We start from the raw sequence: 26,043 nt of genomic DNA, 5'->3' as shown, positions 1-26,043 counted from the left end.
TGGAAGAAACGAGAAAGAATTTCTTTAGCCATATAGTATTTCGTACATGTTATGCATAATCTAACCTAGATTACTAACTCGATGTCTATTTGCTAAATTGCTTTCTTATTCTAGGGAGAGCACACAAGAAGGTCTGTTGAAAATAACATGTCAATCCTATCTCCCCACCCACCAGTTGGCCCAAAGACTAATCGTGGCCATAGTGTTCTGGTTGATGAAGGACATTCCAGTCCATTAGCACTGGTGAGTAATATTAAACACTTTGTCATGCAGTATCCCAGCTAATTAATTTATTATTTCTTATTCTCAGAAAGAATACTCTCTGGGAGCATGTCTGCATAATCCTGCCAGTCCTACTGAATGAAAATATAGTCTTATATCTGTTCAACTGTGTCTCTTCTGAATGTCTCACTGCTAGTAAATATCACTACTGCCAAATCAATTTTGCTCATGAATGCTAGATTAGTTTTCTGGAAGTCCCAATTACTTATGTTACTTATATACCCAAATACTTTCCCTGGCCTGAGAAAAGCTCAGACTCTCAGGTGACATTTAAGACCTTAAACCATATGACCTCAAATTAGCTATTCCAAATTTTTTTCTGCATGATTACTCTTCAGCACCCTTCAATGCAGCAAAATGGGACCACTATACATATTCTATATTTTCTGACCTCTGGATTTTGTTCTTGCTGTTCCCTCTACTTCCACCTTATCTGTATATATTCAATGGTTCCATATAGCAAGCATATTGGGCTAAATACTAACATTTGAGTTTCTTTTATTAAAAGTCTGTGCACATACTCTAAGATAAAAATAATTAAATGTACAGAAACTCTATCCAAAGAAACTAAACAGTGATGTTTTATTCCAGTTTGATTCCTTTCTAATTTAAAGGTGGTGTTTGCTTGAGGGAAGGTAAACTACCTTGAAATAATATAGATACAGGAAAAGATTTGTAAAACATTTCCTGGAGGTTGATGGTTTAAGTTGTAAATGAATTTCTTGATTATATCTTTATTCTTGCTTCGTGTAGCAATATATTTCCTTGTTAGCATGTACTTTTCTGAATTGCAAAATATTTATGGAGAAATTGCAATGCTTTCACAGATTGTTGAAGTAGGTTCATCACATATAGTGTTAAGCTTTGACATTTTTCAAAGGGTAAATATGTTTTGACATTTCTTGATGAACAGCTCAAATGATGAAAAGCAACCATCTTTCCTATTTCCAGGTTTGATTTGAATACATATGTATACAAATTCTTTTATTGGATGGCAAATTCACTAGACTCTCAAAAGCTTAACCTGAGTGAAACAAAAGAAACAATCACGTGCTGTTTTCTGTCACCTGTTTCAGAGAGGAAAAATCCTTGAAAGGCTTTCTTTTCAATTTTCCAGCTGAACACCCTCAATAAATAGTTTATGATACATCCAGCAGATCTTAATGTGGTAGGAGTGAAAAAGCAATTTTAAAATTACAGGAAACACTGACACCAGCTTCAAAAACCTTTCTCTCTGGTAAGCCAGGATTCTTCACGTGGCCCTCCCTAATGGTGCTTTTGCACCGTGATACCTATTGTGATCTTGGAATTAAATAGTTCCCATTTTACAGAAATCCAAATCTCCCTCCTTTTTTTTTCCAATCTGGATACATATTCTTTAAATTTGACTTATGATCTCCAAGTGTCCCTGAGATAAAGATAATAATCCTTTTGAGATATTGCCATTGATTTTTTTTTCTTTTTTAACTTTTTTAAGTGAATAAGGAAATCATCCAATACAATGTTAATGCCCTTGGTAACCTAAACTTTCAAAATAGTATACAGATTTTTAGCTGTACCACTCCCATTAAAACTATGGAAAATCATTTCAGCTAATTCTGCATATGCTTGGAACATTCACCCCTACTGATCTACTAAGAATTAGAAATGCTCAGCTAAGCTGAGTAATCACCAGGTAGTTAATTTCAATTCCTATTCTGGTATGGTTTTCAGAATGTTAAGCTACAATGCCATATTTATTCCAAGAAAATATATTACACACAATTTAAAATGTAACGAATTTAAGGTGGCTTCTGATGTGAACTACAACAATTTGTAGCTCACAGCTGTTAGTTAATGGTGCAGATTTGTTTTTAGAGATAAATGTAATCAGTTAAACATTTGACTACTACATTCATCTAACTGAATGATATTTATATGCAAATGTAGGGAAGTAAAATTTAGAGCACAGCAACCAATAGATCATGTTCTAGTTTGCAGTAAACTGTTCTCTTAAATTTCTACAATAGATTTTTCAAGATCTTGTGTTCAGTTGGATTATTTGACAGGAGAGATCCTTGAGGCATGTTTGTTTTACAAAGTTCAAAAGAATTCTTTTAGGTGATCTGATTCCTTTGTTCAGAAACCTCTATTCTAATTTCTCTTTTTGGGTTTTAAGACCTTTTACCTTTTGGACCATATAGGCTTATTTTTTTGTTTCTTTAGACCAAATGCTGCTTTAGTCAATTCACTTGGCTTCTCATATTGGTTGTGATATAGGTTTGTGTATGGAAACCATAAATATAATAACATTGGTATAAACGAAAGGGTCTCCTCCCCATCTCAGCATATGCATGAGTCTCAGCTGGCATGCTATCTTAACTCTATGAAGTCATCAAAAGTCCAGACTCCTTTTGTGTTGCTGATCTGCCAGACTTAGGGTATTGCTTTTATCCATAAAAGCCAAGATGGCATATCACCATTTGGATATTTCAGCCAGAGGGAAGGGTAAAGTGAGAGCACATATATTCTCTCTAACCACATGACCTGGAAGTCTCATGTGTCACTTCTGCTCACATCTTATTGGCCAGAACTGAGGCATACATCTACACAGAATTGCAAGGGATGCTGGGAAATATCATCTGTATTCATAGTAACCATGTTCCCAGTGAAAAAAAGATAACAGATGTTGGGGAATATTATCTTTGCTACTCTTTCCAGGTCTTGCTCACAACCAGCTCTCTTCCTGGTTGAATGTTCAAATTTATCCTTCTTCTCTGCTTATCCACTTTCTTCTCTTGTTTACCATTTGGATAAAATCTAACTGCTTTTGTGGAACTTTAAGTTGTATTAGTCTCCTTGGCTTACCCTAAACGTTCTAAGAACTTTTACTTCTAAGTTATGGTCTCAGGTATTTTATTGTCTGTTTGGTAGTATTTGTGTGGTTCATTTGACACTAGTTGTTTTGTGTTGCCATTAGATGTTAAAAAATACTTTTTATGTTCTCACGGTTTCTATGGTGGAAATTCAATAAATGCTGACTTAACAAAATCAGAGATTTAGCAACATATGGCATGCTTCTTAAGCCTAATTTCTAAGGCTGGTTTTTGGTAGTAGGAGCTGCCTTATCATCATTTTTTAAAGTATTTACACACACTTTTCCAGAGCTGAATATTTGTTGTTCACTATTCTTTAACATCAATGTATTAAACGCTTTTCATTAGTCACTTATATATCATCCTTCTCATCCTCCTACCTAAATATGTATGTACTGTTCTTGATAGGCTTTCTACTATTTTATTGCATTAGAACAATTGGGTCAAAAGTCTATTGTATTCTACTTTTGACACATTGCTAATCTTTTTTTTTTTTTTTTTTTTTTTTCCCCTAAGACAGCATCCCACTCTGTAGCCCAGGCTGAAGTGTAGTGGCACAGTCCCAGCTCACTGCCGCCTCAACCTGCCTGGGCTCAGGTGACCTCCCACCTCAGACTCCGAGTAGCTGGTGCACAGCACCACACCCAGCTAATTTTTGGATTTTTGGTAGAGACAAGGTTTCACCGTGTTGCCCAGGCCAATCTCCAACTCCTGGGCTCAAGTATTCTACCCACCTTGTCCTCCCAAAGTATTGGGATTATTGGTGTGAGCCGCTGCACCCAGCCACATTGCTAATCTTTATACTAAAATAACAATATTCTTTCAATGCCCCCAAAGGCACTTCTAATACATTATACTAGCACTTCTGACATTTGCTGTAGTACATTCTTTTTTTTTTTTTTTTTGAGACAGAGTCTCGCTTTGTCGCCCAGGCTGGAGTGCAGTGGCGCGATCTTGGCTCGCTGCAAGCTCCACCTCCCGGGTTTACGCCGTTCTCCTGCCTCAGCCTCCCGTGTAGCTGGGACTACAGGCGCCTGCCACCTCCCCCGGCTAGTTTTCTGTATTTTTTAGTAGAGACGGGGTTTCACCGTGTAGGCCAGGATAGGCTAGATCTCCTGACCTCGTGATCCACCCATCTGGGCCTCCCAAAGTGCTGGGATTACAGGCTTGAGCCACCGCGCCTGGCCTAGTGCATTCTTGATTAGAAAATGCATCAATCAGTGGCTCAGCAGGAGACAGATGGCTCAAACAAACAGTGTAATTAGAAAGTGTTTAATAAACTATTTGCAAAGAAGTAGGCAGGGCTAAGGAAATCCAACTAGGGATGCTAAGCATGCTAGGGTCAGCATGTCAGAAGCCACAGCACCCAGGCCTAATGGGGGAACAGAGGAATTGGATACCAGAACCAGCTGCTTGTACCTGTAACTGGGAGAGGGCTTCCCAGAAGGAGCTGTGGACTTTGGTAGAGGGACTTACCTGGCCCATTATGACCCTGCAGGGTGAGTCAAGGAGAAGAAAGACCCTAATCTCATTTCCTGCTAGTGCCTCTCACTGGTGGACTCCAGCTGCAATCCTGAGGTTAGTGAGTGTAGTCCCAAAAGGAGTGACCCCCAAAGTCTAGGTCAGGCCAGAGAAGGTGAACGGTAGATCTAGAGGGACAAATGGAAAATATCTAGCATAGAAAACATATCCAATTCTATATACATTTTCCAAAGTTGCCAGTTTCATTTTTTCTATTTTTGTTTTCCTAGTATTTCAAGGATGCCATTGAATAAATTGTAATGCATTTCCTTTCCTCTTTTGTTTGAATTATACTGTCTGCTTTTACTTCAGCACCAGTCTTAAGGCTGAAAAGATTCAGAGTAGTTTATATAGAAGACATTTAGACAGAAATGAGTCCATTCCAATAATATCCTTTTAGACCCCTAAAATAGGAACATTATTCAATGTAACATTCAATTGAGCAAAGCCATTGTATGAAGAGCATAAATTAGTTATTGTCAGCAAGTTTACAGTATGAATAAAAATACAGGAATGTAACAGAGGACATCTCCTTTGTCTAGAATACTCTATAATTGTGGCATATAGTTATGTAGAGGACTTCAACACCGTATGTTTTAACAAATACTTTGGGTCATAAGGGTATATATAATGGAAGGACATAATTAAAGTTTAATCTGTTCAGTAAAAAGGCACCATTAATTACACTAGGCAATTTATTGGGTTATTAATTGGTTCTGGAAACATGTCAAGATACTAATTTAAATGGAATTTTTTCCCTTAATTGTCTAGACAGCCCCTCGACCATATACTGCTCCAGGAAATATGCAGCCTCCAATTCGATTACAGCCTCTTCCCAGTAACCCTGCAGTAGAAACTGTTCCAAAGGTAACTTCAAGGTCCAGATCAAAAACCTCATTGCTGGAAAATGAAGCTCTGTTTCCCATTGGGGTAAATGTTATTTTTGTCAACAAATATATTTTAATTTTTGAGTAGATTATTATAAGTTATTACAGTGGTCAAGGTATTATACTAGATTAGAATCTACACAGTGAAAATTTTATTGTATATGTATAAAACACTTACAACATACTTGTGATTAATTATGTCTTACTCAAATGGGAAGGCCTATAATTTGTGTCATTGAGCAAAAAAGTAAAGAACAGATTGGTAATAATGTATGGTGATTTCTCATTAGTTTACAAGGCTGATTGAAAAACAAAGGGGAAAACTTTTCCGAACCAGATATGACTTCTATCAGAAAAGGCCTAGTGTTGACTTGCTCCAAATTTTAAATGTATGAAACCTAGAAAATGAAACTTTCCAAGAATAGGTTTGCATTTGCATGCTGACTTACTTTCCCATCAATGTATAAAATTGCTTCAAGTTTGACTTTTGGAAGGTTGAATATAGAAAGAAAAGAATGTCCATCTTTAAAAAATGCTGAGTTAATCACACATAGGAGCTTGATTCTGCTACCCTCTCAAGGTTATATCTCAGATAATTTTCCCTTATTTAATAGAGCACAGGAAGAAGGTATGGTAACCATGGAATATGAGTTACTTAAATAGGGAGGAAGAATTAGTACATTCACTAATTTGGAAGGTAATGTTAATTTTTCTAACATGAAGAAAATTTTGCCAGCTTAAGAAAAAACCTGCGATATGAGTACAATTGTCATTATGTTCAAAGGAATGATTATGTTTCATTTCTTAAGAAACATAAGATATATGAAATTAAGATATTTTTATTTTTAATTGACAGATAACCTTGACACTAAGAAATTAATTCAGACAAATGATTGCATTTCACAATAAAAGTATAAATACAACAATAAAAATAATAATATATTAATCCACTTAATGTGCTTTTCAGTTTCTGAAGCACTTTTCATAAATCTTATTTCAGTTAATTTAATAATAGTTTTCTAGAAACCAAGAGAAATTAATCCAAAAGTGGTGGTGCTTTATCTAGGGAAGACTGCTTACAGTTGGGCAGGAAGTCATATGTCAATTAGTTTGACACTTTCTAGGCTCTGGTCTCCACTTTGAAGGCCCAGAGAGTTCCTGTTTTAGCCAGTGTCCGGGAATAGTCACATCTTGTGAGATTGTCCAGGCTAACTAAACGAACTCAAAACAAGCTCATTTTTCTCTAGATAATAAATAAAAATAGGAAACTCAATGGTATTCAGGAGCTATTTATTCACCAAGAGATGTCATAGTCAAAGCTTATAGAAGTACATTATCCCCTGGTAGGCAGACATATATGAGAAGCCAAATCACAATGACAAAGTTGCCTAGTGAGCATGGAATCAGAATGAGGGGATACAGTGTAATAGAATGTTAATCATATAAGGCCTAGATGGCCTGATACACCCGTCTCATCTTGGGAATGGGCTAGCCAAAGGTACCAGAAAACTCAAAAGTCTTTGGCTAAAACCCTCTGTGTCCTCCAGTGGTAACTTTGACATTAGGACTAGAAATATTCAAAGTCCAATGGGTAGGATTGCCTCTCCCCTAGATAGTACTCGGATGGGTACTTTCCATGCTTGCCAAGGTGATTATATTCATTTTTAAGTTCCATAATTATTAATTCTACTTTGATCAATACTTTGTCCCATTAGATACGTGAACACCATCAATCAGGTATTATTTAAGCTCTGCTGGCTGGGGAGCAATTTTTTTTCCTTTAATGTGACTCTTCAAATCTGTTCTGAGCCACTGGATAGATTTACTAATTGAATCTTTACAGGGCCTTTTCCTGTTTCAAGTTTTTGGGGTATGTGTTATTGAGAGCAGGCAGCTAATGGTACCTCTCATGTGCTGACAAGATTGAGATAAATTCCACAATAATGTCAACTAGCTAAACTCACTTTTCATTTAGTAAATATTTATTGAGCATTTACGATGGCCTAGGTACTGCTTTAGGCATCAAGATAGCCAAAAGTAACTTATTGGAGCTTACAGTGTAATGTTCACAGACAAAGTATACTGTGATTATGTTTTATCTGTAATTTTTTTCAATGGCACTGATGATGACAATGATTTAATATAAAATTGGACAAGAAGCTCCTAAAGAAGAATAATACTCTGTACAGCGCTGAGCATGTAGTGAGCACTCAGAAAACTCTTATTGCTTTTTAAAAGAGTAAAGTATATACATGTTGAAAGTACTTGAAGGTACAACAGATAGAAGTAGGTTGAACTTTGCTAAGTAGCAGCAGTGAGAGTCTTTAATTTAGGCAAAAGTGATTTGGTCAAAAACAGACTGGATGAGATGCAAATGAGTAAAAATAATGACTTGATTGAAAATGAATGTCCTTAGAATGAGAGTTTCTCATATATCATTGGTAGAAGTAGAACTTAGTACAAGTATTTGTGAAGGCAATATGCAAATATCTATCACCATTTTAAATGAACATGCTCAAGCATTTTAACAAGTAGGAATTTATCCTAGGAATACACACATATGTGTAAAGAAACAGATTAAAGAATATTTTGTACTGTTGTATTTGCAATAGCGAACAACTGGAAGATACCTAAATAATAGCATATTGTTGTGTTATATTAAAGTACTTTTAAAAAGTATAAAGCAGGGGCCGGGAGCGGTGGCTCACGCCTGTAATCCCAGCACTTTGAGAGGCCGAGGCAGGCGGATCACAAAGTCAGAAGATTGAGACCATCCTGGCTAACATGGTGAAACCCCATCTGTACTAAAAATACAAAAAAATTAGCCGGATGTGGTGGCGGGCGCCTATAGTCCCAGTTACTCGGGAGGCTGAGGCAGGAGAATGGCTGAACCCGGGAGGCAGAGCTTGCAGTGAGCCGAGATCGCACCACTGTACTCTAGCCTGGGGGACAGAGCGAGACTCCGTCTCAAAAAAAAAAAAAAAAAAAAAAAAAAGTATAAAGCAGAATTATTGCACTGGCATGAAAAGATGTCCACAATGCTGTTGAACTAAAACAAGCAAAGTAAAGAACAACATGTTAATGTTTTTGAAAAACTGGTAAACCGTTTCCAAACAAGGCATGCAATTGATTGATACCTACACAGAAATCATTTTGTTTTAAATCCTTAAACACAAAAAGTTCTAGATTCATTTACTTTCTTGTCCTTATTATTTTTTAACTTATTTTTATTTTTTATTACAATATATATGTACTCCATTACAGAACAAATGGAAAATATAAGAAAAGCAAAGTTAGAGCATGGCACANATCTGTACTAAAAATACAAAAAAATTAGCCGGATGTGGTGGCGGGCGCCTATAGTCCCAGTTACTCGGGAGGCTGAGGCAGGAGAATGGCTGAACCCGGGAGGCAGAGCTTGCAGAGAGCCCCACACCCGCCACTGTCCTCAAGCCCGGGGACAGAGCGAGGCTCCGTCTCAAAAAAAAAAAAAGTATAAAGCAGAATTATTGCACTGGCATGAAAAGATGTCCACAATGCTGTTGAACTAAAACAAGCAAAGTAAAGAACAACATGTTAATGTTTTGAAAACTGGTAAACCGTTTCCAAACAAGGCATGCAATTGATTGATACCTACACAGAAATCATTTTGTTTTAAATCCTTAAACACAAAAGTTCTAGATTCATTTACTTTCTTGTCCTTATTATTTTTTAACTTATTTTATTTTTTATTACAATATATATGTACTCCATTACAGAACAAATGGAAAATATAAGAAAAGCAAAGTTAGAGCATGGCACAATGCAATATCAACCATTGTAACAATTGTGAACTCCTTGGTGAATATATACTTAAATCTTTCTGTTCATATGCTTTTTTCAATGAAAATATGGGCTATCCATGCCCTTCACTTATAAGTTCCTTTTGCTCATTTAGCAATGAGAGATATTTGGAGTGACTTCTCTTTCTACAAAATAATTTTTCACCAATAAGCATATTAAAATACAAACTAAGTTGGTCAAAATTAATTAGAAATTTAAAATAAACATAAGTACAATATAAATTTATATTTTAGAAATATAAGTAAATTTTGCAAAATATATAAATCTACTTAAATATTCCTTAAAATTTGGAAAACTACCTCAGGTACACAAAAATGACCAATTTGTGAAAATTCAGTGACTCACTTATACCTGACAAATGTAATTATTGACTATACCTTTGGTGTTTTTTAATGATTAAAATAATACATGCTGATTAAACTCTAAAACAGTATGAAGGTATATCCCTAAAGGCAGCCCCACATTCAAATTTTTTCAGTCATTGTTGTTTTTAATCAGAATCCACACATAAATTATTTAAAAGAAATTTATGGTTATACCATATGAACCTTTTCATTTCAGGATAAATAGATTCATGTTATTTTTGTTTAAGCCTAATGAGATCTATCATATGAACAAAGCAAGATTTAAACATCCTCCTATTGATGGACTTATATGATGTTACATTTTGTGTGACTAACTTCCTTATATATATATGTGTGTGTGTGTGTGCATGTGTGTATATGTATCCTTACACATATTTATATTAGTAAACTTGTATGGTTATCAGTGTAGGATTTATTCCTACCACTAGAATTTCTAGGTCAAAGGGTATATACCTTAAAATTTTGACAAATATTTTAATGCTCCCTCTGTAAATGTGGTAATAATTTACTCCAAATAGTACATGAGTTATTTATGCTAAACAGTACATGGCAGTTTGTTTACAGCTTTGCAAACCCTGCTTATTCCAATACCTAGATGCTTGAAATGAGAATATGAGAAAAGTACTAATTTCCTATTGCTAAGTGGACTAAAGCTCTGTTTTAAAGCACAACACTTCAAACTTCTTGATTTTAAATTGTTTAATTGTGTTGGGTTTAATGGATTGTTGAAGAAAAACCCCAAAAGTACTATAAAAAGTCATCACTTTATGTTATTTAAAAAATATACCACATAAAGTTAGAATTTTATGAATATTTAATTTGCTGCAGACACTACAAAGTGTCATTTTTCAGTAGACTGGAGTGTTTTGAGTTTGTCTATTGATATCAGTTATGTTTGCATGCAATGTCAATCATTTAGGATTGTCTTTAAATTTGGGTTACATTGAGTCACTGCTTCTGTTTCATTGCTTCTTATGTGATGAAATATGATTACAGGGCAAGAAGGCAGTGATGAAGTTCAGGAACTCCATAGGCAATTCACAGAGAATGAATTCATATCAACTTCCAAACATTAACAGTTACATGATGCCTATTCCTCCTCCACTACCCCCAAATGGGAAAATCACAAGCGAAAATAGATCTGAAACATGGAGAAGGAGAAGATTTCGTCCAACCACTGCTCCAAATGGCTTAGAACCTCTTTTGACCAGGGTAATTATGGAACACATTTTTCTTTTATTAATTCATCACAGATTACATTGCACTATTAGATTTCTAGGTTTACAGTAAAATAATTTGGAGGAAATTGCATGCAAAATGTTCTGTATAAAGAAATACAATTTTATAAGTAAGCTTGAATGAATCTGAAACCAAACACTCGAGTAGTTCAGTTGCATAATGAGTTTAGCAAAATTAATAATAAAAGATTTAACAACTCTTGTGGTCAAATTTAATTTGAACAATACCTATTTCCAAATCATTTATTTCCTTAAATGCACCGATTCAATCACATGTTGTTAGAAGTATCTTAACATCTAATTTGTAAAACTTGAGAAACCTTGATATGCCTAAAAAACATAATATAGTTTATTTTTAACAATTTATGGCAAATTACTGTATCATACCTAGACAAAATTATTTCAGTGTTCTTTGAAGAGATTACAGTTTGTTGTACTCATTTCCTCAAAATGCTAGTAGAAGAAACAGTTTTTTTGTTTTTTGTTTTTTTTTCTTTTTGAGACAGAGTCTCGCTGTGTCGCCCAGGCTGGAGGGCAGTGGCACGAACTCGGCTCACTGCAAGCTCCTCCACCCGGGTTCAGCCATTCTCCTGCCTCAGCCTCCTGAGTAGCTGGGACTACAGGCGCCCACCACCTCGCCCAGCTAATTTTTTGTATTTTTTAGTAGAGACAGGGTTTCACCGTGTTAGCCAGGATGGTCTCGATCTCCTGACCTCATGATCCGCCCGTCTCGGCCTCCCAAAGTGCTGGGATTACAGGCTTGAGCCACCGCGCCCGGCCAGAAGAAACAGTTTTAAGGCCTGTTGGACTTTATAAACATACAAGCTAGTAAGAAAGCAAAATATCTCTTCATTTTTATTACATTAAATATACAACCAATAGCAATTAAATGAAAGTTTTGTGATTGGCAGATAAGCTGGGTTAACATTTCACTGGCTGACCATCAGGAAGTGAAGTGTCAGCATGCACATAGATTCTTAAAAATCAACCTCACTTTCAGGACCCTTATTCACCCCATGTCCACATCTCACTCCCAGCAGCTGTCCTTACCTCTAACCTTCTCAAAAGTAGGGGACCATCTTCTTCCTACTTGCTTGAATTTCCTTCTTTCAACTCGACTTTTACCAATTCTCTCCCTTTGTTGCTGTTTTTGACAGGATGTTTTCTCTCTCATCCCCAAGGCCCACCCTTGCCCTGTGTCTTTGATCAGATACTCTTTCACTGTTGGTGGTACGTCATATTATCTGTTATTCTCTCTAATTTGGATTTACCGCCTTCCTCTAATATTCATCTCTGTCTCTCAACATATCCAGGCCTTAGATAAAGGAGCAAATTCTTTCCTCACATGATGTAATCTTAGACTTCTGTTTTATCCTCTTCTTCATTAGTAAGTTCTCTATAGAGCAGTTTACTGGAGCTTAGTCTAACAACCCCAGGCAACTCAACTTACAACAATATTCTTGCTCACAGTCTTATCTACTGTTGGTCTTATCTACTTGCTCACAATCTTATCTACTGTTGGTCAGCTGTAATTCTGGGACCCAGACTGGAGGAACAGCTCAGAATGAAGGAGTCTGGAGTATGTTGGCCTCATGGGCAACAGAACCACAGAATGCTTTTAAGGTTCCACTCAGGAGTGGCACATGTCACTTACACTGGAATGCCATTTGGCAAGCCCTTGACCAAGACTGACCTCAGTGGAGTAGGAAGTATCAGTCTCTAACAGAAAAGGGCGGTAAATATTTACAATAGTAGAATCTACCACATCCACTCACTTAATTTTTCACTCTGCATGCTGGCATTGATTTCCACCTGGCCAGTGAACATGCTCTCCAAAGGTGTGGCTCACACTTAGCAAAAACAGTGACTTACTCCTCATTCTCAAACACTTGGGTGGCAGGATTTGATTTTCTGATGTTAAAATGTAACACTGGGGTACATTCTACCTGTTCATGCTCTTTAAAAAAACAAGTTTAAATGTCTCACAAGCCACAAGAATATATAAAGTCTTATCTATATATACAAGTTCAACAACAATAACCAAGCAAGCACCACGCACTCACTACATCTTCATAATGAACTCTACTATCATATTATGCAGGAGCCCCCTTTTTCCTGCCCCATCATTCTTTTTTCCAGAGCAACCGCCACACTGACTTCTCTGTGAACTATGTCCCTGCTTTTCTTTAGAGTTCTGTCGCTTATATGCATAAAACTTCAGAAATAAGCTCAAACCTAGCATTGTAATGAAAGGACACGATTTCTGGAAGAAAATAAGCTGAATAGAATCTTTGGGTCACAGTCTGGGTTTGGTTTTTAAACAGTTTTAAAAGCCCCTTTTGGGGAAGTCAGAGTGGTCAGGTCACGAATGTGTCAAGGTATCTGGTGAGGTCCTAGTGTGAGTCAGACACTGGATGTCCAGCCGGAAAATGACCAGGGGAATGGGCTTCTGTAGCTGGGCATGGAGGAGGGAGCAGCAGCTTCTTCATCCCAGGGTCATGACAAGTGAAGCACAAATAAGCATCTGAGCCAGGTTCCCCTGGGATTCTGCATTCAGGTTAGAAGCACAGCATGGTGTCAGCAGGTATGCTGGCTTTGACAGACCTTATCATGTCTGTCTCCTGAGTCACAGGGCTTCAGTCTGACTTACTCTTTTTTTTTTTTTCCCAAGAAAGAAAACCTTTTTTCTCTCTTTTTGGAATCTCTATTTTGGGAATGTTAGAACTACTAGACTGATGCTCTAAGATTCTTAGCTTTTCTCTCTTACTTTCTATCTCTTTGTCTTTTTGTTCTACTTGCTGAGAGGTTTTTTTCAATTTTATCTTCCACACATTCTACTGAGTTTTTTCTCCTGCCATGTTTCAGTTCTAAGAACTCCTTTTGTGTTCACTGAATGCTACTTTTAAAATGCATCTTATTCTTGATCTGTATGATTTTAACTCCTTGGTATTTGTGGAGACTTGCTTTGTGAGCTAATACATGTTCAGTTTTGGGAAAGAATCATATTCTTTAAATGTTGGAATTAGGGTTCTATAAATGTCCAATAGATAAATGTTAAGTATGTTACTCATATTTTACATTTGTAGACTTTTATGTGTTTAATCTCTTAATTCTTGAGTTATAATGAAAATCCATTTTCTGTAATTATGGATTTGTCAATTTGCTTTTGTAATTATGCCAAGTTCTGTTTTGTACATGTTTAGAAAATCTTCTTATATGCTCTCAGACTTAAGATTATTTTAATCTTACTGGTGAGGAGATCCTTTTTGTCATACTACTTTTTGTCTTAAAATCTATTTTGTCTAACAATATTTCTTATTTTCTTTAGATTAGTGTATGTGTGTCTGTGTGTGTGAGTGTGTGTGTACTGTATATGGAGAGTTGACATTTGAATAACATGGGGGTTAGGGGTGTCATTACTCTGCACAGTTGAAAATTTGTGTATAAACTTTGACTCCCCCAAAACTTAACTACTTATAACCTACTGTTGACTGGCAGCCTTACCAATAACATAAATATTCAATTAACACATATTTTGTATGCTCTTTGTATTATATACTGTATTCTTACAAAGTTAAGTTAGAGAAAAGAAAATGTTATTAGGAAAACTATAAATAAGAGCAATTACCTTTATAGTACTATACTGTATTTATCAATACCATAAGTTATGTCTTCTTTTATAAAATGAATCATCCACCTATGAGCAATCTCAGCTAGAGAATTCAATTCAACCTTTTCTTGTAATGTCATGACTTTGCTTCTTGGAATGCTTCTAGCTTCACCAGTAAAACTTTGTTGAGTCCCATGATGTTATTCAGTGTTTATAGTATTATGCTAAACACAATAAAAGTATGTAAGAACTTTGAGAGACTACTTTTTACTCTGATAGATGATTTACTAAAGAGATGAATTGCTCATGTGGACATGACTAGTGTCACACGGCATCTTAAGTGGATACTTGCAACACTTGAGCTCACTACAATAGCAACAGAAGGTGCCTATGAAATTATTACAGCAGTACAGTATGTACTGCAGTTAATTTTATGCAGTTATGATTTAATACTGCGTCTTTATATTTGTTTACATTTATCTTAATTGTAAATGGCACTATGCATGGTCTGTTAAGTGTATGTGTAAGTTTTGGTAAATCTTAACTTTTTATAATAGATTTGTGTGTATTTTATGGTAGTAAATGATAAAACAGACTAGCATCTACATATATTTTATGCATTTGTAGCATACCTTTTTCTTATTTTTCAAAATATTTCTTGCTATACAGTTTGTCTTCAAGTCTTTCAAATTGTTGTAAATCTCCAAAGAATTTTCCAATATGTTTATTGAAAAAAATCTGCATATATGTGGACATATGGTTCAAATCCGTGTTGTTCAAGGGTCAACTGTGTATATGCACATATGTATGTGTGTGTGTATGCATATGTGTATATATATTCCTTTCACTCTTAGTCTTTTGGTGTCTTTAGTTTTAAACTTTAGGCTTTAAATATGTTTATGTAGCATAGGTGTGGATTGTGTTTGATTCAATCTGAGAATCTCTGTTCTATTAATAAATGAGTTTAGTCCAAGTGTATTTATTTTCTTTAGGATATATTTAGCCTTATTTCTACCATCTTAGTTTTTTTTTTTAATTTGCCATGACGTTTCTTTGTAGAATTTTATGCTATTAATTGCCTCCTCCTAAAACCTCTCCTCTCTTGCCTTCCACGGCATTTTGTTTTCATGCTTCCTCGCTGTCTCCTTTTACCTCTTGTCCTACTCCTTTGTGATTTCTTTTCATCTTCACCCATAAATCTACCCATCCCTATAGGCTTCAGCCTTTACACTTGTTTTGCTATTCAGGATGTAGTCATCTTCACACATGATTTCATGCTAGATATCTGTTGGAGTTGACTCTAGCCCTGATTCTTAGGCATAGAGTAAAATTGACTCACTGGGGAGAGTCACACACTTTTACATTAATACTTGAGTTTAGTTTATTTAGATATAGAAAAGATTCATTTAAGGGAAGATGGCTGTTGTGACTAATTTACACATAAATTCATCTTTCATTTTACGGCTACCATCCACCAAAGAATCTTTTAAAGGCTCTTAAAAAAAGAAAGAAAGAGTAAAAAGCAATGAAATGTGGCTTGCTGGTAGCCACCACCTGTTTCTCTATGAATGGTAGAACAACATGGTTTCTGGCTTCTGTGATTCATGTCTCTGGGGATGATCAGTAGAGCCAAATGACAAGGTGTGTTAAGACCCACAGTCCAGCAAGTTGTCTCTGGACTCTGTTGCTTTGTCCTGTTTTGTTCTAGCACCTTCAGAACTTTATACTACATTTACAGAATCCATGAGACTAGTTACATTTTGCACTAAGGTTTACCTCACTACCTCCAGATTTTTGTGTTCCCATTCAGATCGAGGTAGTCTAACTTTACCAGTCACCTACTCTACACAGCAGCCTGCTAAAATGTGGATAGTTTCATATATAATTTTTATAAAAGTGAAAGTACAGGCTTCCAAATAAGAACCTACTTAATGGTTATGTTTATCTATTTTAAAAACCAATAACAAAGTTTGCTTTTATTTTTTATACATTTTTTGAAAGAGAGGGCAAAAAGTTTATGATACTAGTTTGGGACTTTTCCATGAAAGCACCCTATCTGCCTCCTAGGTACCAAATGAGCCCTGTGCAATTACAGATGCCCAATTGATAGGTCCTACTGCTCCTCAAATTCAACATGGTTACAACTTAAGCCAGTTTCTCCATTCAGTTGCCTTATTTCTCTTAAAGCACAAACTTTTGTCCTGTAATTTGGCCTCAAAATCTATTATTTCTTCTTCCTTGTGCATTGCATATCCAGCTAGTTGCTAAGTTCTCTAGATCAGAGATGCCCAATGGAAATAGAAGGCAAGCAACATATGCAATTCTAAAATTTTCTAATAGTCAATTTAAAAAGATAAAGAGAAACAAGAAATAAATTTTAAGATTTTAATTATTTTATTTAATCAAGTATATCTAAAATATCATTTCCACATGTAATCAATATGAAAAATTTTAATTCAGTATGATATGTTATCTTATACTATGTGTTTGATATTCAATGAATATTTTATACTTACAGCAAATGAGCTACCTTTCAAATGCCCAGCATCCAAATGGGGGAAATGACTGCTGTCCTGGATGGCACAGCTCTAGATGCCACCTGAACAGTGGCTCATGTCTCTGATAATCCTTTTTCATACTTATTGCTACATCTCTAGTTCAGGGGCTTGCTAACTAATCTCTTAATGGAACTATTGCAGTCATTTATGTACTCGTCCTGCCTCTAAATGACAACATAGCTCAGTCCAGTTTTTATTGATAATGGCAAATGATATACTAGGTCCTGAGGTTACCAAGATGAGTAAGACTAAACTCCTTCTCTCAGAAAGATTGCAGTCTAGCAAGAGAGACACACATATATACCATGATATATTGTGATGAGTACTATAATTATGATATAAATAAAGCACAGTAGAAACACAGAGGAAAGAAATATTAGTTCTGACTGAGAAGATTAGAGAATGCCTCATAGAGAAGGTGGCATTTGAAATGGGCTTTGAATGATCAGTAGGAAGTTAGCAGATAGAACCAGGGAACTGAGATTGAAAGGCAGGAAGGGAAAAAAAGAATGAGCAAAATTCATCTCGTTTTTATTAGATTCCACATAATGGTGCTAAATTAAACTTTCTGGAAAAACTCAATATGCTCCTCTGCTGCTTGAAACCTTCACTAGTTGACCCTTTCTTAATGAAAGTAGGTATATCGTTGTGTATGGCTATTTTAAAATGTGGTTTTTAAAAATTATTCAGGTTTGTTGAGACTTACAGATTAAGAGACAATTGCCATCAAAAAGATAGATTGTTACTCACAGTTCCCAAGAGGAGGGGACACACCACGTGCATTGGTCAGGGATCCATCCAGAAGAATGTTTGCCAATCTGGGCATTGGAGTCCAGCTAAATTAATAAGCAAAATTAACCATCACAAGGCCAGGTGCAGTGGCTCACATCTGTAACCCTAGTGACTTGAAAGGCTGAGGCAAGAAGATCGCTTGAGGTCAGGAGTTTGATACCAGACTGGCCAACATAGCAAGACCCCATCTCTAACACCTGTAATCCTAGCTACTCAGGAGGCTGAGGCAGGAGGTTGGCTTGGGCCCAGGAGTTTGACTATAGTGATTGTACCACTATGATTGCACCACTGCACTCCAGCCCAGGCAACATAGCGAGACCCCATCTTCAATAATATTAATAATAACCCTTACACTACACCATGCAGAGCCACACAAGGAAGCACCAGAGTAGATTAGGAAGCAGAGGGAGTGGGGAAGGAAATGTGAGCAGGAACCCTTATTATGATTTCCGTGGGAAGGAATAGGTGAGGTAGATCCTGAAAAATCTAGAGCTCTGATGCCTCTGTAAGGACTGAGGTGTTTCTGGGCATGTTAGGAATAAGCATGAGGTAAGGTTTACACAGTAGTAAGAAAAATGGCCCAGAAGAAAATGAAAAGAGAAACCACACTAAAAGCAAAGTGGGAGGTAAAACTAGCGAGAAAGAGAAGAGAAAGAGAAGAACATATGTAATGCAGTGCTGTGAGGTTTTCATACAACCAGCTGCTCCCTAAGTCTTTGGTATATGAACACTCTTCCTCTGGCTTGTGTCAGATTTTCTCTGTCTAAGGCCAACCAGCATCAACATGGGCATTGCCACTCTTTATGTTCAGGCTGGTTTTGTATCAATCTTTATTAAGGAATAGTCACCAAAGTTGGTGTTTGGTTTAACAAGACACCGTGAGTCAGTTTTCTTGTTCTGGTAACTATTGAGTTCCTATAAACGTACCAAGTTTCCTATTTAGGGTGGAACCCACCTACTGTAGCTTTATCAGAATATGGAAAGGACAGAATATGGAATGTCTAATTGTTCCATGTCTGTGTCCAGTTGGATCAATGTTAATTCGGTCCTTACTAAGCGTCAGCACTGGCAAGTTACTGGGGGCATGAAATCGGTAGGACGTCATCCTTATCTACTGAGAGAGAGATAATACAAGGAAATAGTTCCAATATCATGTGACTATACAATTATAGAGGCCTGGAGATTAAAAGTAATTGACAGTCTTTGGGCCACTACAATCTGTTCAGTTGCCAGACATTTAAATGTAGCATGAAAAATTGCAATCACTGGAAGATAGTAGGTGTTAGAAAATATAACACACATTATGTTGTCTGGGGAATGTTGGAACTTATCCCATGGATAATGGGAATCACTGGAGGGCTTTAAGCAGGAGAGTCACATGATCTATTTAATAACAATAGATCCTTCCGATTTCCAACAGGAGGGAGATTTTGAGGGATATCAGACTAGAAGTGGGTAGACTAATTCATAGGGTGACCATACGTCTCAGTTTTCCTGGAAGAGTTCAAAATTCTGTCCTTTTCTCCCCATTTCCTAATTATTAATAACACTTCTTTCCCTGTGTGTCTAAGTTTGGATGATAAATTTCATGGTCACCCTACTTGGTGTCCAGAATTCACCAGGGCTTTGTGAAGCAGATGGAGAGGAGTTACTGCCCAACACTATGAACAAGAACAGGCCCTTTTGACACCTATACTGTTTGCGTGGGCATAGATAAAAGAGATTTCAGTGAAAACTTAGTATATCAATTGAATGCTAAATGTTGCAAATATATAATGGCTGGTGGGTGAACCACTCAATGGACTTGCTGTTTGTTTATCAGCTCAGTTGTACTTGCCTGAGAAATCTGAAAAGAAATGAGAAGGAAAGTCATAAGCAACTGGTGAAGGAAGTCAGAAAGATGAGCTTTAGTTATGCAGGGGCATGAGGCCTTGCTCCTGTTCTTCAAACGAAACCGAATTTTCGTGAAAGGTTTTGATACTTACTTGAGGATAGCAGAAAGGGCCAAGAAACCTTTTCAAGTTTCATCTGTCTCTGGTCATTATATCTTTGCAAGATGGTAAGTATAGAGGCAATTCAGTTAATTGAAAGAAACTACTGTTTGTTTCCTAGTGCATATATTGAATCACAAGCTGTCACTTGGGCCTTCTGTTAGAACTCAGAAAAATTTACTTGGTGGTAGTAATTAGGGGATACTTTTAAAAAAGAGAATGAAATAATGAGACCCAAGAGAAAAGAGATGTTACTATCATAAATAAGCTTTAGTGGAAAGAAATATGAATAAGAGGAAATGAAAAGGATAAAGGTCTGCCTTTTCCTGTATTTTTCTCTTTAAAAGTTTTTCCTTTCAGTTTCTCATTTCCTACATAGGACACAGGTCTTTCCCTGACTCTAATCCCACTATTACCTTGTATTTATATAGTGCTTATCTCCTACAAACTCACAGGGCTACTTCTAAATCCATGCTGCTTCAGAAAGTATTGCTTAACAAAAGGGGGATGCTTTTATTTAATCAGTCACTTCATTAAGGTGCTAGGCACAGCTTGGAGCTGGATTTGCCTGAGGTCTGCTGATTGTGCAGTGGGCTGCGCACAGGTTTGTCACAGCTCCACAGTTGCCCAGGCAAGAGGAAACATGGGATTATGATTGTCCAAGTAGGAGCCAGACCTGCCATCATCCCTTTGCTTCAACTGTGATTCAGGGAGATGTTTCTAATCTGCAAGAAATTATCCAGTTTGCTGATTTACTTTCATGGCTCTTGATGCCCCTGTAATATGTCTGTTGATTATCTCTTTATTTGAAAGCTCTTCCTTCCAACAGGCAAGAAAATTTGCTTGAATTTTTGAAACTTGGACTTTCTCCCTCATTTATACTTTCAGACGGTTGCTAGCAGAATTTCATTCCATCAGATTTCTTTCCTCTGGTTTTTACTTCAGAGAAATAGAATGAAATGGAAAAAATATATATCTGAAGTGGAAGAGGATGAGTTTAGGGATGGAAATATTTTAGTAGTTCCTTCAAAAATGTTTGTTGCAACTTTGTTATTCTTTAGAAAATGTATGCTTCTCATGCATCTATAATTTGATGGAATCAACACAAATTACTGCCTTGGATCCACTTAAAGTTGGTCTCTGCACATTTTTTGTCTAGCTTAAAATTGATTTTTAGAAAAGTGAAGTAGATGAGAAGGAAAGGCTGGCCTGTGTACAATTCTAGAGGGCTACAATTTTCTTACTAGGCCCCCTTAAAGTCTTTCAACCCTCTCAGCCTTTCTTATTTCTCTGCCTCTTCCTCCTTTCCTTTTTTCTGCTTCTCCTTCTTCCTCTTCCTCATAGAGGTTAGGCAAACAGTGTGCCCATTCACTATTATGAAAATATTTCAAACAATTAATTAGGAGTCAATGCCTAGGACATTGATTTTCTGGCATACACATTTGCTACATATTTTATAAATAATTTAAATTGAGCAATGCCACAGGATATCAAATAAGTTTATGTAGTAATTTTAGAGACTTTGTTGGGTGGATTGTTTTGATACTATAAACAATATTGATATTGGGTTGTCAATCAACTGAATGCCCCTGTGAAACTGGATAGTCCCAAGCACAAATTATTGATGACCCCTGATCTTCAGAATGACCGTAGAAGAAATCACACATGTGCCTCTCCCTCTCAGATGGAATAAGCCCAGGGAAGGATATGTTGTCAGTGCTCAGTTATAAAGATAAAGCAGCCAATTACAAAAACTATTGCTAAATCTCTAAGTCAGTACAAATTGGAACAAAATAATGTTACTAATATTTATTTAGTTCATTTGTTTGGATTTTTATTGGAGAACCAGCTAAAAGAGCCAAAAGTTTCTTCTTGGTGTCTTTGAAATTTTTACTATATATAACAAACACAACCCCACACACCTCCGCACATACTTGCACTTAAAGTAAAAAATGACAAACTATCCAAATCCCCAGTATTTACATTAAAATACAAAGCCAAAACGTATATGTTATAGTTATTTAGGAGGATTTATTTTGCAATGGGTTTGACTTTTTGTGCATTTGTAAATTGACACTTTATTTAGATTTTGTTGGTAGGTACTTAAAAATAACCTTCTTTATTCTTCGTATTACGATGTCAGGTAAGAACTCTGATTAGAACGTAATTTGTTAATAAGCCTCATTTTTTTGTTTATTTCAGGATTCAAGAAGGATTCATAAAACATCCTTGCATAGTAATGCAGCTATTACAATGATCTATTTGGGGAAAAATGTGCACCTATCTTCTGATAATCCTGACTTCCGGGATGAAATTAAAGTTTATCAACAGCACTGTGGTGGGGAAAACCTTTGTGTCTACAAAGGCAAACTACTTGAAAAAGGTACACATAAAATGTGAATGTTTTTTAATTGCTTGGAGTTGATGCTATAGATAAGCTGCTGTTGATATAATATCAAAATGACTTCAATCACTTTATGAAATTATGCATATCCAGGGACTTATAAACCAGCTGCCTAAAAGTAAATCTAGATTTACTGCTCTATGATTGAAACTGAAGCAGCAATTACTCTCGCAGATTGTGGAAGAAAGGATTTGGAGTGATTTAACCTGGTAACAGATTAATTTTGGGATGGAGATATATGATCATTAAAATGTTGCACGAATAAGCTGTCCCCCAAATTACAAGTTAACTATTTGGCCTGCCATAGTGAATTATACCATACATTATTCTAAGAGAAAAATACCAGATTGGCAATTTGTTCTTTAGAAGTATGTTGAGATAAAATCACAAATCCAATAAACTGCAGGGTGAGTCACACCTAAATAACTTGGTGGAGAATTTGGCTAAATAGCTTTTCAGTACATTTTTGCTTTCATTTGATCATAAATCCACATTTGTCAGCATAGGATAATTTTATATGCAACATAAGTTTTCACAAATTATACTGTAATGGTTTTTCTTCAATATTTAGTTCAAGGGAGCAGCAGTGAAAAGAAATAGTGTTTACAGGGTTATATTGTTGCTTCCTTGCTTAAGAAACTGGGTCCAAAAGTAATAGCATTTTACCAATTAAAAGAAATATTTATATTTGGATAATCTTGGTAGGAGTTAAGGGGAGAATTGGGGCAAACATGGAATTTTACTTTTAATTTTCTAATTTCCCTCATTAATTGAAGACAGTGACTATTACGTAACATAAAATTCATGTCCTTAAAGAGAGACTATAAATTCATATTGAGGAATTACATATGGAAAACTTTCCATCACAAAAATGGTAAACACTTAAATGATAGTTTTAACTTAAAGTGAAACATAATATGATGCTCAATGATGTTAGAAACAGTTTTTTTTTCCATTTTAATTTTATATATTTGGTAGGAATGCAATTTACCTTGTTTATTTTGCTGTAGCATTCCAGAGTTCATTCCTTTCATTTTGTAGATGAGGAAAATGAGATGATTCCAGAGGTGGAGTGGCTCCCCAAGGTAACACCCTGACCAGAGTTGAGAGCAAATCCCGAGCCCCTGGCTAGGTGCAAGGCCCTTGATCAGTTCCAGGCAGCCCCAGTGAGCTATTCTGAGTAGCACGGAGTTTCCTACATTTTCATGATATGAGTGGTATGAAATCCCTAATGATAGTAGCATAGATACATACACATTTTTTTTCAAAGTATAACTTTCAGCTGTTAATTTAGGAGAATGCTGAAATTAGCTGTAAAGTCTGAATTAACATGATGAAAAACTGTCCTGGACTTTATATCACACTTTATTCAACAAAATGCATATATAACATCTATTTGCTGGAAAATGTGGTAGATACAAATTAAAAAAGAATGCGGCTTAGCTAAATGATTCTCTGGTAGATGATGTACACTCTGTGATGAGAGTGAAAAACCAAAGGTTATGGGAGAAAGGGTGTTACTTCGCTCAGTGTTATTTTGCATACATATTGATGCTGGGACATTTTGTTATGGCATTGGACAGTCTTGAATAATAGGATGGAATGGGGACTTAAATAATTGAATCCTGTCCATGCAATAATTTTGTCTCAGCTTGCCCTTGATTGCCAGGAAAGTAATTGTTCAAAATTGAAAAGTTGGGTGGCTCAGAGTTGACTTGTGGTTCAGCAATCTTAGCAATTTAGCTGGACTGAAAAGAATCTGCCCTTTCTACAAATCAAAGCTGTGCATGATTCAGTAAAATGTGAATAGGGTTTTAAAAGATTTCCATTAACAAAAGTTAGAGAGGGAGCATTTAACATTGTGCTTGGAACAGTAAACTCATTAAAATTTGACTTTTGTTAATTCATCTTGCCTTTTTATTTGAAGTATCAATAAAATTAATTATTTAGAAACATGGCAAGTGCGTCCTTTATTCCCAAGTAATTCATGATGTCTTGAGATTTGATTTTAGACTTCAATCCACAAGCTGATTGTTTATTGTATACACCTATGAAGTTACTCAGTATTTTCTGCTACTTGTAGAGTATAGTTTCTTCACAGGCATTTTTATTTGCCATGTTTATCTTTTCAGACAACACAAACTATGGCTTCTTGGGTTCATTTTAAGTGCGAAAAAAACTAACATTTTTTTCCTGGCTTTCTTGGAATCCCTTCTTTTTCTGCCCCATTTTCTTGTATTTCCATAAACGGATCCTGTTGCATCTATCTGTGCATTCCTCATTATGCTCTGGCAAACACAGCTGCTTCACTATCCCATCCACACTTTTATTTTGCCTTTGCTTGTGCTATTTCCTTTGTCTATAATACTTTCTCTTTTCTCCTTTTCAAATTCAAATCTTACCCATCTTTTAGGACTCAGATTAAGGCTATGCAGCTTTCTCACCGACTTCTCTTTTTTATCCCAATAGCTTTCAGTCAGCACTCAAAACTGAAGCAGTTCTTTGTGCTTTGACTTACATTAACTGTTTTTAATTTTTTCTTTTTTGAGAGACAGTGTCTCCCTCTCTCTCACCCAGACTAGAGTGCAGTGGCACAATCATAGCTCACTATAGCCTTGAACTCCTGGGGTAAAATGATCTTCCTATATCAGCCATGTCCAGCTAATTTTTAAATTGTTTTTTATAGAGATAGGGTCTTGCTATGTTGCCCAGTCTGGTCTCAAACTCCTGGACTCCAGCAATCCCCCTGCCTTGGCCTCACAAAGCATTGGGATTACAGGCTTTGGCCACCACACTCAGCCCTGTTTCTTCTTTTCCTTTTTTGATTGACTTTTTCTTTCAGTTTTAAAGAATAGCTTTATTGAAGTGTAAATTAAATACCATAAAATGTATTCATTATAAGTGTATAATTCAATTTCTTTTTGGAATTATACAGAGTTGTGCAGCCATTATCACAAACCAGGTGTGGGACATCTCCAGCACTTCAGGACGTTCCCTTGTTCTCTTTGACAGTTGGTCCCTGTCTCAGAGCCAGCCACAGGAAGACACTGATCTGCTTTCTGACTGCACAGATTTTCTTTTCTGGACATTTCCTATAAACACAATCATACCATGGGTAGTATTTTGTCTTTTTGCTCTCACTTAGCATAATGCTTTTGAGAGTCATGCATATTTGTAGTATCAGTAGTGGCTCTCTCTTTGTATTGCTGAGTATATTCTATTACATGGATATACCATATTTTAAAAAATTTATTCCCCAGTTAGAGGACATTTGTACTGATACTAGTTTGGGACTATGAAAATAAACACACAAGTTTTTGTGTAGATACATGTTGCTCTTGATTAGATTCCTGGCTGTGGTTTTGATTGCTTTTATTTCTAAGTGTAGGTCACATTTTCCCGTTTTCAAAAACATGTCTTTGGATTGCTTGTTAAAACTCCATATTTAGGTGGTATATATATTTTTTAATTTTTGTATTATTTTTATTTTATTTATTTTCTTAATTTTTTATTATACTTTAAGTTCTAGGGTACATGTGCACAACGTGCAGGTTTGTCACATATGTATACATGTGCCATGCTGGTGTGCCGCACCCATCAACTCGTCATTTACATTAGGTATATCTCCTAATGCTATTCCTGCCCCCTCCCCACGATAGGCCCCGTTGTGTGATGTTCCCCTTCCTGTGTCCAAGTG

At 36.1% G+C, this 26,043-nt stretch overlaps 1 protein-coding gene across 4 annotated transcripts in view; it reads left to right on the top strand.

The window, feature by feature from the left end:
• ERICH3 (glutamate rich 3) overlaps positions 1-26,043 on the top strand; it is a 118,070-nt gene that overhangs the window by 31,562 nt on the left and 60,465 nt on the right. For 3 of the 4 annotated variants that reach the window (XM_017868976.1, XM_017869003.1, XM_017868987.1), the window contains 4 exons: positions 115-243; positions 5,430-5,588; positions 10,750-10,965; positions 22,145-22,325. In XM_017868976.1, coding sequence (XP_017724465.1) covers positions 115-243; positions 5,430-5,588; positions 10,750-10,965; positions 22,145-22,325 — 685 coding nt within the window. Of the gene's footprint in view, positions 1-114; positions 244-5,429; positions 5,589-10,749; positions 10,966-22,144; positions 22,326-26,043 lie in introns of those variants that run through there. The other variant, XM_017868997.1, reaches the window with a different exon arrangement.

The sequence above is a fragment of the Rhinopithecus bieti genome, unplaced genomic scaffold (assembly GCF_001698545.2).
Source record: "Rhinopithecus bieti isolate Rb0 unplaced genomic scaffold, ASM169854v2 scaffold_973, whole genome shotgun sequence".
Lineage (NCBI taxonomy): Eukaryota > Metazoa > Chordata > Mammalia > Primates > Cercopithecidae > Rhinopithecus > Rhinopithecus bieti.
Note: the sequence above shows the minus strand (reverse complement) of the source record. Positions and strands in the feature narration are given on the sequence as shown.